This window comes from Castor canadensis, chromosome 19 (genome assembly GCF_047511655.1).
Source record: "Castor canadensis chromosome 19, mCasCan1.hap1v2, whole genome shotgun sequence".
Classification (NCBI taxonomy): Eukaryota; Metazoa; Chordata; class Mammalia; order Rodentia; family Castoridae; genus Castor; species Castor canadensis.
The window spans coordinates 30,141,263-30,159,470 of record NC_133404.1 but is presented as its reverse complement, the minus strand read 5'-3'; the positions used below and the strand labels follow the sequence as shown (position 1 = coordinate 30,159,470).

General features: G+C 44.3%; 1 protein-coding gene and 1 pseudogene across 5 annotated transcripts in view; both read right to left on the bottom strand.

The window, feature by feature from the left end:
• The window catches only part of Adamts17 (ADAM metallopeptidase with thrombospondin type 1 motif 17), a 333,323-nt gene that overhangs the window by 106,840 nt on the left and 208,275 nt on the right, over window positions 1–18,208 (bottom strand). For 4 of the 5 annotated variants that reach the window (XM_074061615.1, XM_074061617.1, XM_074061614.1 and 1 more), the window contains exons 15-16: window positions 6,619–6,739; window positions 2,746–2,814 (exon numbers count right to left, since the gene is read on the bottom strand). In XM_074061615.1, coding sequence (XP_073917716.1) covers window positions 2,746–2,814; window positions 6,619–6,739 — 190 coding nt within the window. The remainder of the gene's footprint in view (window positions 1–2,745; window positions 2,815–6,618; window positions 6,740–18,208) is intronic. The other variant, XM_020186357.2, reaches the window with a different exon arrangement.
• LOC141419200 (ATP synthase subunit epsilon-like protein, mitochondrial) lies at window positions 6,757–18,205 on the bottom strand (annotated as a pseudogene).

The window sequence follows — 18,208 nt, the reverse complement described above, 5'->3', positions numbered from 1 at the left end:
TCTGGGTTGTGACAGGGTTTTAATTAAAAATCACTTTTGCTCTAGGAAATGTTTCCCTACTTCAAAAAGTTTTGCCATGAAACAGCAACAGCAAAACATCCAACAAAAACAAAACAGTAACAACAACAATCCCAGCTTTTAAGCATGACAGCACTGAATTTTATACTACAAATTTCCCTTACAGAAATTCATTCCTTCTGGGGATGTGAAGAATGATTTGATTCCAGGCAAATGTAACAGCAAAGTGTCAAAAACAGACAAAAAATGCTGAGGGTCAAAGTGATCAACGTTTTTTCAGAGGAATTTCCATTTGAAACACGAACACATCTGGGAACAACAACCTGTGTGTGGAGCTGAAGTATTCCCCGAGGGAAGCTGCTGGGGGTGGAATCTTCTTTCTAGTTTGTGACTAACAAGCTGGGTGTTAGCATCATTTGTCTCCAGAATCTGAAGCAACAGGCAGAGCAGCCTGGATCCTGATTAGCTAATGTCTCACATTCCAGAGTGAGGTACATTTGTAGCCAAGCATGGTCACCACATTATAACTTGGGCACAAGTTGCAAAGCTGAATCAGGATGTGTTTTCTGTCTCCTCCTGTATCTCTACTGGGGTGGAAATGCTGACTAACCTTGGAAGGCTCAGAGCAGATGTACAAGCCAGTGGACATCTTTTGGTGGCCTCTCAGGGCAGGGCACTCATGGTGGTGCATGGCCTCTGCTAATCCTTCTTTCTTTCAGTGATGAATTTCTCTTGATATAGAGGAAACTCATGAAAGAGAAAGTCCCTAAGCCAAAGAAACTGCCAAACCCACTGAATTCCAGCACCCACTCTGACCCAGAACTAAAAGTTCATGCTGATTTGGTATGAAGAATGACCAGGAAGGGAAAGAGTCCCACCACCAAGTTTAAGGTACATGATTTACCTTCATGAGGAAGCCATGGGTAAAATCAATGTCTCTGCCATCGTTCTAGGACCAAAAGCCATGTTTGCCTAAAGAGCTAGCTGTTGGGAGTTCTTAGGAATGTGACTGTTAACCTGTCTTACACCTGCAGATAGTTTGTGCCAGGCATGAGCACATTTTCCTGTGGAATTATTTTTATCTTAACTTTCCAAGTAGATCTGCAGTCAGCTGATTTGGTTTTATAATTTTTATTCTTTTGGTGGCACTAGGGTGTGAACTCAGGGCCTCATTCTTGCTAAGCAGGTGCTTTTACCACTTGAGCCACTCTGCCAGCTCTGATATTATATTTTTATATTTGGGTTTATAATTTTATAGTTTTTAGCAGCAGTAACTCTCTTTGGAAGGAAATCAATGAGAAGACAAAGTACTATGACAGAATATGGATGAAATCCTGCTATGTATATTAGAATTCTCTCCCTAGGTTGTATCGGACTTATGAAAAAAAATCAGTTTTTTTTGGTAAATAAATAATAAGATGTTCAGAAAAGATTTTGTGTAAGTTTATATTTTCACTGTTTACAAAGCCTGTTTTTGAGAATTAAGATGTTCCTTAACTTATGATGGGGTCACATCCTAGGTACTGGGATGTGACCATTGTAAGTTGAGAACATCAAAGTGGAAAAAGTCTGTAATGCCCTCATGTACTGACACACCCTAGTTTAGCACAGCGGGTAGTGTAGGGTAAAGGCTGTGGTAACTGGGAGCTGTGGCTTCCACAGCCCAGCATAGTGAGAGAGGATCAGACCTCAAGCTGGAAGCTTGGGAAGAGAACACAATTCAAAATTCCAAGCAGAGTTTAAATTGAATGCATATTACTTTTGTGCCATCACAAAGTTGAAGTGTTATGAGATGAAGCATGCTAAATTGGGGACCATCTGGGTTACTGTCCTTTGTTTATTGCTAAAGGTTGTTCCTGGGTGTAGCTGCAAAGCTCTTGTCACTCTGCAAGTCTGTGAAGCTCCACTATGCTTTAGTTCACCCCTTGGATGTGAGGTCAGTATAGACAGGCCAAATCAAGGCCACTGCCTTTACCTCTGGCATGAAAACCAAGAAGGTATCACCAAGAGCCCTCTTCTAATAGGGAAATCCAGTTCTGGGATATGGAAACTTCCACATCATTGGGAGGAAGGCTAACTTCTCTGACTTGTGTTACTATTTCCTGCCGAAGTGTCAGGTGTGGTTAAGAACAAAATCCACCATTGGCATGGTACAGCATGTTTGCATCCAGCCTCTCTGGACCCCACGATTCTATCATTCATACGTACCCACATATGCATCTACACACATCTCCGTATATCATATGCATATGATATATACATCATATATTTCTCTCTATTTATCCATATCTATCTATCTATCTATCTGTGTGTGGTAGTAGGGCTTGAACTCAGGGCCTCATGCTTGCTAGGCAGGTGCTGTACTTCTGAGCCACTCTCTTAGTCCTTTGGCTTTTTTTTCAGTTAGGGTCTCCTGCTTTTTGCCAGGGCTGGCCTCAGACTGCAATACTCCTACATCTTCTGATGGCTGGGATTGACTACAAGAGTGAACCACCCCACATAGTTGTCTTTTTTATTCTTAAAATTCTACATTTTCTTTTTTTGGCAATTGGTCTGGAACACCAGTTGTACATAAGTAGTAAATACCCTTTGTTTTTTATCCATGGCTTCATGCATGACACATTCCCACCTGATTCTATTCAAGAAACATTCGGTGTGTAAGCGAGGCAAGAAACCCACACCAAGCATGTCACCAAAGGGACGACACTTAACAGCCAAACATCTTACATGAGAAACACTTGGGTATCGCCTTTGCCATCACACATGTGGATACCTTCGTACAAAGATTTTTCTGGGCTGGGAAAGAGAAATACGTTGTAGTTGGTTTATGTGCACATTTTTAGGAACTCATTCTGTCATTCTTTGCCATAGTGGAAAGAGGTATTGTTACATGTCCTTATCATATAACCGTGACATAGTCAGGCCCTACACCTGAGATGGAGGACAGAATCTAGCACGTCAGGGGCTCTAAAGGTAATCACTGAACAAACACACGATGCCTGGATCTATCCACATCCACACCTTCTCTTTTAGGAGTCTAATCGTTTGAGAAGATTCTCCTCAAGAACAACACACACAAGGATTAAGAGCTCCTAGAACCTTAGTGGGGACTTTGGTCCAGGAGCACCCTGGATGACTCAGAGCATCAGTCACTTTTCCAATGCTGAGGAGCAGGTCAGGATAAGAACTACAACATTAAAATGACAATTTAATGAAGGGTATGCATCATAGCAGGAATTTCTAAACTACTAAGTTCATATAGCCCAGCTACTGCAGCCCAATCAAAGGACTGAGCATTTCAGTCTGTTTCTTAGGAAACTGGTTGAATTGACTCCTTCTACTTATCTGTTTAGAGTTGGGAGGTAACAGGCTGAAGGGCAGCAAACATCTTACACTCAGGACACCCTTTACCCAAGTGCTACACTGGGATCTCTCCTGACACAGAGCAGGAAAACTGGGACTTCATGGTTGGCTGGGGCTGTGACACCAGCCCTGTGTGGGTGGTTTTGCCCTGTACTCTCAACGCCAGACTTATGACAAGAGGGCCCAGAGGAGTCAGGCAGGGGTCAGGACTTCATGTAACTGGGCAAAAATCCTGCATTTAATTCTGGCTTATCTCTCTAGTATGGTATTTCTCTTTGATATTCACCCTGAAGGGTGATAAGACATTCCTCCTGTCCTCATTTCTTAGAGCTAGCCACAGATGAAAGTTACTTTCCTATCTGAGCTGACAGGATTAGTGAATCCACTTGGCTGGAGTCACTGAGATATTATATGACCTGTGGGCTTTACAGGAATTCTGTGCTGAGTCTTATAAGATATATGTGATTCCTTCAGCCTGAAGTGTCCTGTACCTATCCGGGTTATCAGTTCATTTATACTCATCCCTTAGGGCTTGAAGTCACCCTCAAATGTCTGCAGGGCAAGGTACCCCACTAGGATTCGGGGCTACACAGCACCCTGCCTTCACCTTACTCACATGGACTTAGGTGGTCTGTTTGCCTGGGGTCCTCACCTTCACTGTGACCTAAGTAGTGATAGTTAACTTTGATTTCTGTAAACCTTGTGCTTTAAATGTGTTCATGCTGCAAAGACGTGGGGAACGGATATGTGGGTGATCCTTTGCCAGCAACTCTGTATCTGTGCATTCCAGGACATCAGACCCTGACTACAGGGTTGTGTTAATTAAAGTATATTAGACAGGCAGCTGGTGATTCATTTATGCAAGAATGAGCATTGCACAGAGATTTTCAATAAACAGAAACTATACTGAAATGGCCTGATGCTTGCAGACTTCAATGGAGGATTTGATAAAAAACAAAAACAGCTTTAAAATGAACATAGGATATTTGGTAACCACTCAGAAGCACAGAACATTTATGGGGGTGGGGGGGGAAGCTAACATGTACCTGTCTTTGAAGGTTTGCCAAGGCTGTTGTGCCTCAGCAGCTAGAACCAAACATATTAAGCTGCAAACCAGGTTGGGACAGCTATGCCAAGGGGGCTCCCCACATGATGTGTCCTTCCACGGTAGGGTTGGGGGAGGCACGTTTCCGGGACCACAGAGGCCTGACCTCACCAGAGGAAAGGCTGCACACTCCACATAAGGATAAGGGCCCAGCTTAGGGTGGAGAAAGGAGGGTCAGAGAAAAAGATGTGACTATGAATGAATAAATGATTTGGCTGGGACAAAGCCAAGGACAACAAACAGGGTATAGAGTTTTAGATTGATTTTTGTGCCTGATCTGTGTCGTCTGGTAAGTGAGCTATGGGAGCATGCAGTGGAGGTTTTCAAAGGCGAATGGCAGGATGCTCTTTAGTGTTCTACAGAATTGCCCAGGGGGCAGTAGGGCATGGCTGTCTTCAACCTGCCTACTACACAATGGTGTAATTGTAGTCCGTTCTGTTTATTGGAGTGAGGAGCAACCTTCAATTTAAGTAAAGGACTCTAATGCTTGTGTTTAAAAAAAGAAATAAACAGTAAACAGCAACTTTTTGTCAACTATGGAGGTTTTGTTCCTGACTGCTAGCACAGCTGCAATAGATAAGGTCAAAATCTCATGGGAAACTGATGCAGGGTGCCCAGACAGAAAATGGCATCAAATATAGTAGCAATCAGCTATTATTTGAGATGATGGGAATGTTCTCTAGCTATACTGTCTGACATGGGGCCACCAGCCCTACTGCCAATGGAGGACCTGACATACAGCCATTGTTTTTAAGTTAGTTTAATTTTAGTTAACTATAATTTACACTTGAGTAGACCGAAGTGGCCAGTACTTTCTGTATCAGACAACAAAGTTCCCAGGGCACTTTCCTCCTGAACTAACTTCTCCAGAGTCACCCTTTTCCATTTCCCTGAGGAACCATGCTAAAGGCAGAGATTCTCACACAAGCTTTGTGCTTATCTGATGACACACCTGTCCTTAAAATCCTGAGACCAACCCTTACGGGGCCTGAAATTTTATTTTGCATTTGCATTTACCTGTTTTTGCTTCTACAAGAGCTTGCAAAATGTTTTGCATGACAGCTTGCCTTTTCCAGTCTCTAGAAGGAGTGTTCCTGTAGACCAGGTTTTCTAGTTACATGAGGAGAGCATGCAGACTTCTCTCCACCTGGTTCTATGGGCTGTTCGGTGGGACAGGGAATTATAACTATGGTTCTGTTCTCTTACTGGGAAGAACTGAATCGAAAAGTTTCTGTGCCAAGGCAATTTCTGGAAATTAAAACTGAAGTGTTTCAGCTCACTTCCACCCAACCAGAATCTTCTTGGTGACATCACTGTTAGTAACATTAGTAGACACTCACTGAAGCTTCGAGAAGTTGCCTTCTAGGTAGTTGCCTAACCTGTGCTCCCCTTGTTAAATGTCACCCACAGATGCCCCCCTAGACACCATAAGCTGGTATCCTCCAGCACAGGGGATCAGAAACTCACCTCCCCTTCTGACCAAAGCGGCCTATAGCTACAAAAACAATGCGAGCAGAAAAATTGAGAATGCTCAAAGGCTCACCACCGAATGTTGACATACCTCTAAGAACACTGCTGGGGGAAGTGTAGGTTTGGGAACCAGGAGACTCACTGCTCTGGGGCCACAGTTGCAGTGGCAGCTGATTTTCTGGCTCACACAACTCCCATACATTTTAGAGATGCGTGTAAATGCAAGCCTACTTTCACTGATAGAAAATTCAGAACGAAAATGACCTCGTCAACCATTAGGCAAAAAAAGTGTGGCAAAGTGTCCTGGACACCTCAGTCTGCACACCAGACAGGCTGATGGAACTTGTCAATGAGTGAGGTGCAGCCACTACCAATGCATGGACCTTGGAGATGAGTTATTGAATGCTGGGAGATGTTTCCTGGCATGGGTAAACTTTCTCCCGTAAGAACTTACAGACATCATTCTTGCTTAAAAAAAAAAAAAATTCAGTGCCCATTACTGAAGCAGACATACCTGCTGGCACCTACCATTAACATCTAACCTTCAACATGAGATAAGGGAAGTCATGCAACCATTAGCTTTTGGTTGGGCAAAGGAGACAAAATACACAGCATGTGTTGGTGGTCTAATAGCCATGGCAGCTCTCAGGCCCAGTACTCACCTGTTCCCCGGGAATGGCTGAAGTCACCCTTCACCACACGGCAGGTCTTGCCGTCCCCACTGCAGACACCACACCGGTCTTCTTTGGCCGCAGACCCAATGATGCCATCACAGCCAATTTTCTACAGAATCAGAGGGTTAGATTATTCTGTGTTTAAGATTCAGTGGGGTTTTAAAATCTTTACCCTGAAAGGTTGATCTCTCTATGAGGTCCAGTAGGCGCAGTGCCTGGGGCCCCAATGCTTTGAGGGACTCAAGAAAGTATTTTAATTCCTTTTAAATTCAGAAAAGAAAAAAAATGAATAAAATCCAGCCAGGGTTACATTTGGCTTTATACCCAAATAGTTATCAAATATACTTTTTAGTATGTGTTGTTTTTTAGTAAGAAGGAGAGGGCCCTGGGAAGGACAAAGTGCCCACAGAGTCAAATCAAGACCTGAAATTCTGGCCTTGTGCCTGCACTGCCTGAGCCAGAGGCCCTAAGAAGGCTAGCTCCCACTTACCACTCAGTGTGGCCATAATTTCACATGATAAATGTTCCCCTCAGAGTCACTTGTACCTTGGTTGGAACTGTCAACAGCCTACAGCAGAAACCACTGTGACATTTCTCCTGAGGTGGGCAGGCCCAGGGTTCATTCATGCAGGACTGGCTTTCTTCCCCCATTTCTGAGTTAGGGAGACCTAGTCCATGAAAAGCCACCTTCTCTCAAACGTCTCAACACGGTATTCCCGGGAACCAAGGGATGGGTAACCTCTATCTTTGGTGGTGGGTTGGGGAAGCACAGTACAAGTCTCATGAAAAGCAGAAAACAGCTCTGAAGTCTTATTATTTCTTAAAAAAAACAACCATACACATACACACATGAGAATTTGTATTCTGCAAAATAACCTAATATTATGCTAGATAAACACTGGGTGCTTATTAGTAGTTAAATTGCTTAAACACTCCTGACCTTTTTTTTTTTTTTTTCTGTTAAAGCAAACACTTCCAGAGTAAGAACTGCCCTGCATCCCAGCTTAGACATTGCTGCTTCCAGCTCTAAAGGGAACTAGAATCCAAACTAACCCAGAGAGGGCAGGGGGCGTTATTTAGCGCTATTTCAAGAAGCCGGGATGGGAATAAGCCTTCCTCAATTCTCAACTCCCACCTTAGGACAGGGCTAGAGCAGAGTTAGCTGAATGGTAGATCCCTTGAGGCAAATGCCCAGCCCCTGGCTCTCCAATTACACCAGCATCCTCTGCTTTATCATGGCGCCTGCCCTCTACCTTGAATGCACATGACTCCTCTAAAGGGCTGGTAAGCACAAATGCCGGATCCCATCAATCCCCAGGGTTTCTGATCCAGAAAGTCCAGGCAGGACTAAGACTCTGCATTGCTAACAAGTTCCCAGGTGATCTTGGTGCTGCTGGTCCAGGCCTCTCCGCCCAACAGGAACCATTACGCTAGTGTTTGCTATTCAAATAGTCTTCCTACTTAATAGTCCTAAAGTCTCATCCTTGGATACATTTATTTCTTTGGCAAAGGATTAAAGGAAATTACTACGTGTTTTAAAAAGAGAGCATAACTGGACATATTTCAGTGAAGTCTTTAGGACATGCTAAGAACTGAGAAATTTTAATCTAAAAATGACTATTACAAAAACTGAAAAAGTTTTTTGAAAAAAGGATCAAATTTGTTCATAGCACAAAAGCAGGTAAAGGGCAAACTTGGAGGCCACAGTGGCCTGAGGCCAGGTAAGAAGTAAATGCAGGGAGATTTCATGACAGTTAAGGAAAGCATGTGACATAGCAAGACCCAGATGAGAAGTGGCAGTCAACTGCAACACTGTCAACTGTAAGGGCAGGAACCCCCCCACCACCATCAAAAACACACCAAAGGCCTGGAGGGAAAATGGCTGTGATGAGCACCCTGAGTATGTCACAGGGCTGCCTTGATTCTTCATTTGGCCTGCTAGCTGGTTGTTGACCAAGTGCTGACTACAAAATTACAGAGGTTGAGAATACAGAGTGGTTGAGGTCAGAATTTTTACTCAAAGCATATAGCTCAGCAAATGCCCCAGGGCCAAATCTGTGAGTGTTGCTTTGTGTTCTCCTTCTGAGCACCACTGTCTGGTTTGTGGTACACCCCACAGGGCCAACACTACTAGGACCTCACCCTGTCCTCTTTGTGTCACCTGGACCTGCTCCCACCTTGGCTTCTCCACTTCTCTCCCTCAGGTGCTCATAGCTCCAGGTCTTTCCTGCACTGGCTCCCTGTGATTTGTAAACCACAACCCTGCTGCCACAGTGAGTGTCTGGCTTCATGCCTGGTTTCTTGTCTTGCATCCCAGGTAGGATTTCCTGATTAAACAGTTTCTAGATGTTCAAAGTAAATATCCTGTCCCCAGTGAAGGGGGCTTTTCAGGTCAGGTGCAAACAAAGGTACAAGTGAGGCTGTCCTTTAAGTTAATTCTGCAGGTTGCTCAGGAGCTGGGAAGGCTTGGGTGCTCTGCTTATGCTGCTTGGTGTTAGTTCAGGCACCTTTTGCATCTGGAAGCAGGGCATACAGGGATGTCACATTAAGACCTGAGGCAAACTTCTCTGCCGATGGGGCACTTTCTAGCTTTGCTATGCTAAGTGGAAGCAATTAAATATTTTTGGCAGGGACTGAGTGTTTTTGCTTTTTAATGCAAGCTACTATAAAGTACAGTTGATGTCATTAATTCTGCGTGTCACTTGACCTTTAACGATTGCATTCACGAGGCTTGTGTTCCAAGATAGCCAAGTCCAAGGAAATACCAAATAAGCTCTCTAAAATCTTCCTGCTTCATCCTAGTGATCCTTGGTTACTTTTCTACATTCTCAAGGAATTTCCATCATGCATTTCTGGTCAGTACCCACTGGTCAGGGCCCTGTTCCTCTAGCTAAGTCAGGGAGTGTGTATGAGATACCTAAGGTCCAAAGGGATAAGAGTGCCCCCTGGCATAATTAATCAAGAGCACAGCATGGTACAGAACTGGTGGGAAAGGCAAGGGTTCGTAGTTAGAAAAGCCTTAGTGCTCGGAACTGTGCGCTGGAGGGAGGTGTAAGTGGGCCGTGGGCGGTGTCGCCATTTTCCCAAAGTGGGAAATATCAGTTAACAATGTGAGTCCCGGACTTTTGCCCCTTTGAAGATCCACCAGTATCAACCTCCTGCCCTCACATCTACTAGTCACTGCCCCATCACACCACGCTGTCTTCACTTATGTACGTAATTCGCTGGGGATTAGTCCCAGGACCCCTTTAAACATACCAAAATTCATGACTGCTCACAACCCCGTAATGACATATGCAGGATTTGCAGAGAACCTAATCCTCTGCATGCTTCAAGTCATCTCCAGTTTACATATAATAGCTAATATGATATAAGTGCTATGTAAACTGTTAAATAATGTATTATTTCGGAAAGAATGATAAGAAAGGTTTGTGTATGTTCAGGACAGATGCAATTTTTTTTTCTGCATATTTTACATCTAAGGCAGGTGGACTCTGCAGATGTAGAACCCACCAATATCAAGAGCCAACAGTACTTTAATTCATCCAGAGCAATTACTGGACACCTATTTGTGCCTAAACTGGAAATGATGTTGTTCAAGACAGAAAGAGGCAAGGTGGAAACAAGCAGATGTAGCAGATCTTATGATACAAGATGCCCCCAGACCAAGGAGGGACGAGCATCCAAGACAACACCTGTCCAATCCCCTCCTTCCTCCTCTCACTTCCTCAGCTGCCTGAAAGCAGGCAGTTTCCGGAGTACGCACTTTACCTCTGCTTCTCTTTGATATTCTTGATAATTTCACCTTCTCCTTGGACTTCAACAATCTCTTTCATGCAGACACCTCTTAAACCCAATTCTTCCTCCACCACCCAGGGGCACCTTTTAAGTGTCTGTTGAATAATCTCCCTGGAATTTCTAGCCAAGACATTAGACTCAGTAAAACAACTTCTCTCTAAAGTTGCTTCAGTCTATCTTAATTCTAGTTGGATACTCTCTGGACCATTTTGGAACTGACAGACACGGTCCCCTTCCTGAACACCTGAGCCTGAAACTTTCAAGCCATTTCGCTTTTTCTTGAACTACCCAGTTAGCTGTTGAGCCTGGGGTTTTTGCTCCTTGAAAACCTACAGTGTCTAGTTTTCCTCCATGGCCACTCCTGGTTTAGAAGTTCCTTACTCGGGACATGAATGATTGCACTGTTTTTCCGCCCGTCCCCCTACAGCTAGACTGATCTTCACACAAAAAGATTCAAGGAGAAGACTCACAGCCATGGATCCTCACTGCCTATCCAATATGCCAAACTTACAGTGAGTTAAGATCCTCCATGAACTCATTGCAATGCTTGCCATCTCATCTTCTTCCTCTTCCAGATGTACACCGAATCTAAGCACTTCCCAGCCCCACTCCTGCCAGCAGTCTCCCTCGCCTCTTAGCAAGGTGAGTTTCTGTAATAGCTTACCTGATTTCCCAGGCTTTGCTCAGGCCTGACTCAGTGCAGTCAATTCTTTGTGACCAAAATTTCTTCACTCCTGTGCTTCAGTTCCTCACTACACTCAGAATGAAAATCCAGACTCTGTCAGGGTCCTGATTCTTTTGGGCCAGTCTGCTTGTTTGGAGCTTGCCACCCCCTCCTTCTTCATCACTCAGTTGTACCAGCTGTAATCTGACTTTCTTCTGCCTGGATCTATCTGGCTCTAAGGCTGGCTCAAATCTATCTCCTCCAAGGACCTGTTATGCTATCTTGTTCACAGTCCTCCTCAACCACATAACCCATTGGGTCTATGACAGCATCTTCTCTCCTTCACACATACCAGTCACTAGAAAAACCATGACCTGTCTGTACATTGGACAGGGACAGAGATCCAGGTTACTGTCAGGAAGTCTGCTTTAGTGAAGTGTTGAAGCTGACTGATTGCCCATTACTATGTATGTTTTGATGTGCCATCAAAAATCTCCCCAGCTGCCATGGAACACCCAGTCCACAGTTGAGCATGAGTTCAACAAAGATTTGATGTGTGGATAAATCAAACGCCATCCTGTGAGCTTTCTGCTATAGGTACCTGAATCTCCCACTGGCTCTTAATTATGCCTCACCTCTGGTTGGTAGGTTCTCACATGTGCAATCTTCCTAATGGACTATAACTGGATGCAGGACAGTGTCTAGTAATCCTCTGTATTCTTGCCATCCCCCTCACAGTGGACAGTAGGGTGTTGAGCATATAACACATGTCCAATAAATGCATAAAATGGCAATCTCTTATCAAGCTGAGCTCCAGGCAAAACTAGGAGTTGGAGACTTTATTTACAAAAAGAGATTTCTGCCTCTTTCTTCTGGTCCCCCAGCCTGACATCAATTCTTCCCCCAATATGAAGGTTAGTTCTCTCATACTTGAACTGAGACTTTCTTGTACAATTTTTTTAAAAAGAAAAACATTTCAATTTATTAACATTGTTGATTTATGAACAAGACAGGTGTGGGTGGGTGGGTGTGTATGTACATGTATATGTGTGTATATATATTATATATATTTTTTGTCATGATGTGAGATCATTTTCAGTCTGCCACAGTATCTGCACAAACATCTTCACCTTGAAAATGTAGGATTTCAAGCTTTAGTCTGGGTGGATTATTCCTTTCTTACCTCCACAATTTTTATGTTGTTGCCAGCTGTCTTCTTGGAATTTGCTTTGAATTCTGTGCTTTTGCACAGATCTGGGAGAATTGGGTGCAGTGGAGTCCAACCTGTTGCCAGTACACATCACCGTGATGTAGCAAGAAAGCAGAGTGTAGGGCTGAATGGTGAGGAAACATTCAATGCTGGCTCAGCCAGGAGGCCCTCCTTGTACATATTTTGAAGGTCTTTGGTTCCTTCTCCTCCCCCTCTTCCACTCTCTTCTCCCCTCTCCTCTCCCTTCCATGGCTGGCAGTTGTACTTGCTTTCTTCAGCTTTAGTAGCTATCTTCCAACTACTGCCTCATCATATCTCTTCAGCTGGAGAGTGGACATTGACCTCTTGTTTGGATTTTAACTCAGTTTTCAGGCCAGCTGCACAGCCGTCATGCTGGGATTTACTGGGCTCCTGGGTGATTTCTACCAGGGCTTGTAGCACTCATCTTCCACTTTCTTGACTTCATCCTGGTTTTGCTAAACTACATGTAATTTCTCTAGAATGAATGCATGGAAAATAAAATCTCAGAGTTCTTCCATGTCTCAAAATTACTTTATTTTGCACACATGCTTGGTTGGTAGTTTGGCTTGTGCAGAATTCTATGATTGTCTCAATTTTCTGCCAGGGTCAGTTTTTCTGTTTATTTTTCTTGGTCTTTCTTGTTCATGCTGTTGGTTTTCTTCAAATAGCTGATGATTTCTGTTTGTCTACTCTGATTTGAGAATGAGGTACAGAGAGGCCAATGGAAGCAATCTGTAATTGAGGGTAGGCTTCCTTTCAGGACTAGTAGGCAGGAAGCAGGAGTCTGCCCTTAATCCCAGAAGGGTGAGAGCCTTCTGAATACACCTCCTGTTCTGGTTTCCATGAGCAATTTATCCCATAGTTTGGAAGGAGTCCCCTAAACCTTACCTAGCAGCACCCCGACCTCACCCCGCCCCAGGCTCTGTGTGCAGGACTAGGCATGATCAGCCATATTGTGTGCAGCCCTTGAGTCATCTCATTGATTTTAACCAACTCTCCACTTCCAACCTCCTTTCCCAAGTCCAGGACTTTCGGGTTGTACTTCCTTTTTCATTTGTTCTAGCTCTGGCCTCTGTTGTTTTATTCCTTCCCTGACACTTCCATCCACTTTGACCTCCAGAAAGAGGTAGAGTGTTTCTTTTGTCCAGTAGCCTCTGCTCCTCCCCTACCCACCACTGTAAGGTTTGTACTATACTGCCTTTACCATTAAGGTTTAGTGGAGTGCTGAGATGGAGGCTTGGCCCTCACAGCCTTGCATTTGGGAGATGTCAGCTTCAAGGTCACAATATGGCAAAGGCAGGAAGAAAGAGGATGCTGCAATACAAGCCCCAGCTTATTACCTCTTCTTCACAAAAGGATACTCTGAGACCAGAGACTTATAATTTTCCTAAATTTTGCCAGTAATTATATTACACGAATACACCCTTGGACACAAGGTTCTTGACAGTGAAAAGCGTCGAATGAAGTAGACTCCAGATTCTAGAACCACTGAAGTGCTAAGAGCAGGTGACATATCCACTCATTTTTTTTTTTTTTGTCAATATGCAACCGGAGGCTGTCCTCTGGGACAGCTCAGAGAGGAAAGCAAATTAAACACAATGTCCCACTGAAGAAACCATACAGATCCTAAAGATCTTTTGTTGGATGATCATAAACAAAAGGATGAATATGTCCACAAATTATGCTTCCACGGAAGTAAGACCCTATCAGAGTAGACTGGCTATAAGTATGCATAAGTTAATAAAGCGTTAAAGAAATGCAAACATCCAGATCTCAGGTATATTTGGATCTGTTCACTGTCTAATGGTGAAGTCTCATGTCAGTCTGATTTACTCAATTGTACGTCAGTAGCTCCAGAAGCAAGTTGTATATTAGAGACTTATTACCTGCGCTACTTTGTTCCTGGAGGCCAATGGTAGGAATAAGTAATGATGGAACTCCTGATTTATAGGGACTTGCTGAAAAATATACAATGTTTGTGTTTCTTCCCCCGATTCCTTTCCACTTTTATGAGTGCTGTTAAGTTTAATTTCAGCATGTTAAGTAATTTGTGACTCACTGAAGTGAAACTTAACTCGGTCCTCATAAAAATAAAATGAAATGGTATTTCCATGTTTCATGTTATGGTTTGAATCAGCCTGCTATTTGGAGCTTGGTGGAATCTACTCAAAATGCCATTCTGGAGCCTCTTATCCTATGAACTAGTTTCTTAAAATTTCCCAGAATACTTCTGCTATCTCCAAATAGCAAAACTTATAGTCGAAAGGATAGAGGGGAAAGTCAGTAAGCAAACCATGGTGACCATTTGTGTAGCTGCTGTCTTACACAAAATGTGTAGTTAGATAATTATTATCAGTGAACAGACTCATATCCTTTCCTCACTAGACCTGAGATTTTTAAAAATTATGATGACATTTTATTTAACTGATTTTCCTTGCCTTACTCATTCACAAGTAAGTACTACAGGAATCCAGAACATTCCATTTTGGTCAGTCCTGAAATGTGGTATAGAGACTATATTTGAGTTTGATTTACAATTTTATTTAAGTGTATTCAAATTTTGGGAATAAAATTTCATTAACTATGACTTTATTAATTTAGAGTTTCATAGGAAAAGTGGGCTGAGGTCGATCTTCGTAATATTTCTCTGAAGAAAAGAGTGTTAGAAAAACAGCTGATTTTAAACTTCCTTCAGAAGCAAGTTGCTTCTCGGGGTTTTCACCTTAAGTGTTTGTAGACAAGTGCTCCTGCTGCCTACCAGCACAGTGGCCTTTCTCCTAGGACAGGTAGGCTGCCTGGAGGCAGCAGGTCCCCAGGGTACATCCATCCAGAGCAAAAAGTGCTTCTAAGAACTGGCAGGTGTTGCCTCCCTGTGGGCAGGTAGGGATTCCGAAGAGCATGAGAACATCACGGAGCATTGTGAAAGGCATCACTGCCCCATGACTCTGCTTGGTTTGTACCAGACTCAGTACAGGTGACAACAAATGTAGTAATGACAACAGTGGGGGAGGTGAGAGAGGGGTTTCTGTGAGGATGGCATGGTATCTGGGACTAGGAAAACACAGGTCCCAATGTCATTCCTATCACTTTGGTCATGGGTTGGATATGTGTGTTCACCTCAAGTCCTATGTTAAACCCCTAATCCCAGTGTGATGTTATCTGGAAATGGGGCCTTCAGGAGTGATTATGTCTTGAGGATGGAGCCCTCATCAATGTAATTAGTGCCTTTATAAGAGGGCAGAGAGCTAACTAGCTCTTTCCACCATGTAAGAACACCACAAGAAGTGAGCAATCTAAACCTGGAAGACAGCCCTCACCAGAACCCAACCATGCTGCCATCTTGCTCCTGGACCAGCCTCCAGAACACCATGAAGTAAATGTCTGCTGTTCATAAGTCATTCAATCTATGGTATTCCATTACAACAGCCTGAACTGAGTAAGACAACACCCAAGTGCATAATGGGCTCAGCGTCCATAGTATCAGATGCTCACAAACTTACATCTATTTAAATAACCTGGGAAGCATCTCACACTTGTTCTACTGGCTAGAGGACTGAGAGTTCTTTGTCATGGTCCAGGGAAGATTCCTGAGTTGAAAAGGCTATGATTAAATCAAAAATTATGATTAAATGAAGCACCCATTGGCACAGACCACTAGGAGTTGAGATTATTTCCAGCAGGAACTGCCTGAAGAATTTTAGGATTCTTAGAAATGCCTGTCCATTGGCAAGAACATGGCAGAAGATGATGGTGAGAGGCTGGGGGTGGCTTGGCTGGTGCTGCCCCCTAACGGGTACGAGAGCTCTGACTTGGAAAGTTGTTAGCGAATTAATTACATCTCTGGTCTGCAATGCACAGCAGCATGTTGGATGGCCTAAGAAAGCATGTGACCAAGAAAGGAAACTTTCACTGAGAACTGTCAGCAATACCTCACTTCAGAAATAATGATAAGTGCTTTGTTCAGACTGTTGAAGGGGCACAGCCTAGAACAGTCTTTGCAGCAAGGAAGCAGTCCGAGGGCCTCCTCCTAAGCACTCATCACTGCCTCCTTCCCTGGGAGCTTGCCTTGCTAAGATTTTTGGGCACTGGGCATTTATTGCCAGCGTTTATCCACATTTGGTAATAAACCCAGGCAGTGCCAAGGAGCCTGGGTTTTGTCAAGCTTTTCCATGAAAAATCCCAGATTGAGGTTGGCTTAGAAAAATCCAACTCACGTTGAAATTGTTTGTTGCAGGAGCCAGTCTAGATGTTGTCTTTGTATACCTTCCTGGTCATCTTCCTTTTCCTCTATCACTCTAGGTATCACATTAATATCTAGACATTCCACTAGGCACTGGAGAAGCAAAGAAAATAATGCAAACCTGTGGCCTGCATGGCAGGTGGTCCTGAGGCTTGGCAGCTGGTATCTGTACAACCACAGTTAAGTAAGGAAGACAGTGCCCCTCCCTGCAGCCCCAGGGACCCCCGCTTTTCCATATGTTTTAAAGATTTCCCTGAAACTGAGCATTACAGATGGGCAACAACTTTGGAAGGCATGAGGACCGAAGCGTCAGGAGTCTTGTGGCTCTGGTAAAGCAGCTGCTCTTTTCCTTACCAAGTTGGGAGGCCCCTTGATAGCCTCGGTGGGCAGAGTCCTTGTCAAGCCTCACACAGGGCCTGGTCCACTGAGGCCTGCTTGTGTTTCCTATGCCAAATGCATGATGACCCTGACAACTCCAACAGCTTTGGTGGACTCCACTGCCCTCGACATGATGGGGAAATGTGGCCACAGCAGTGACAAGAGCAGGTGTCTGTGAGTGAGGAAGGAGGGCTCCCTGGCTGCTGTGGCCTGAATGTCTGTGTCTTCCAAATTCCTATGTTGTAATTCTCACCCCCAAGGTGATGTTATTAGGAGATGGAGCCTTTGGGGCATGATTAGATCGTGAGGGAAGAGCCCTCAAGGACGGGATAAGAGAGGTACAGAGCTTCCTTGCCCCCTTCACCAGGACAGAACAAGAAGGCACCATCCATGAGAAACAAGTTCTCACCAGATACCAAATCTACTGGGGCCTTGATCTTGGATTCCAGGCTCTAGAACAGTGAGAAACATTCTTGGTGATAAGCCAGCCAGTCTATGTCCTTGTTACAACAGCTCAAATGGACTCAGCCACCCTGGCATCCTGTGCTCAGGTTGAGCTGAGTTGCCAGGAGATGGCACCTATAGATGCTGGGGAGGGCACAAGCTACAGGGGACCCTGGGCTCTGGTAGATTTAATGCAGGTAGACAGTGTGCCTCCTTCCTTCCCTTCTTCCCTCCCTCCATCTTTCTTTTCTTCTATTCCTCCATTCCTCTTTCCCTCCCTTCCTCTGCTTTCTTTTCTTCCCTCCCATCTCCTTCATTTGCCTTTTTCAGTGGCACTTACCCATGTCCTAATGTGTCAAAGACACTCAGGATCAGGATGGCTTGGAGTCTACATTCCAGTGTGTGGGATGCTCCCCAAAGCCAGGTCCACCCACCGCCCTTGGTAGCACCTGCAGAAGCATCTGCTTACTTCTACTACATCTTTTGCAACTCAACAGAGCCTGGCTTGTCTGTTCATTCCCGTCTCATCTTAGTACCCACGTGCTCTGGTTTTGGTCATGATAGCTAAAGCCATTTAAAAGGTTTTGAGAGGATTACACTGTTGCTCTTCTTTCAGTCACCCAGCCATCTGTTGGCTTGGGTGGGCACTAGTCTGTCACTGCCAAGGGCAGGGTTGCGTTTCAGGTTATGCTGCAGGAAGCAGCATAATTCATAAGGCACCCTCCTTGAGAAGACCTGCTCCCAAGGCCTCAGGCTCCATCCTAAGTGCCCCTTGGGGAGGGGAAGCCTCCCTCCACAGCCCCACCAAGGACAAAAGGAAAAG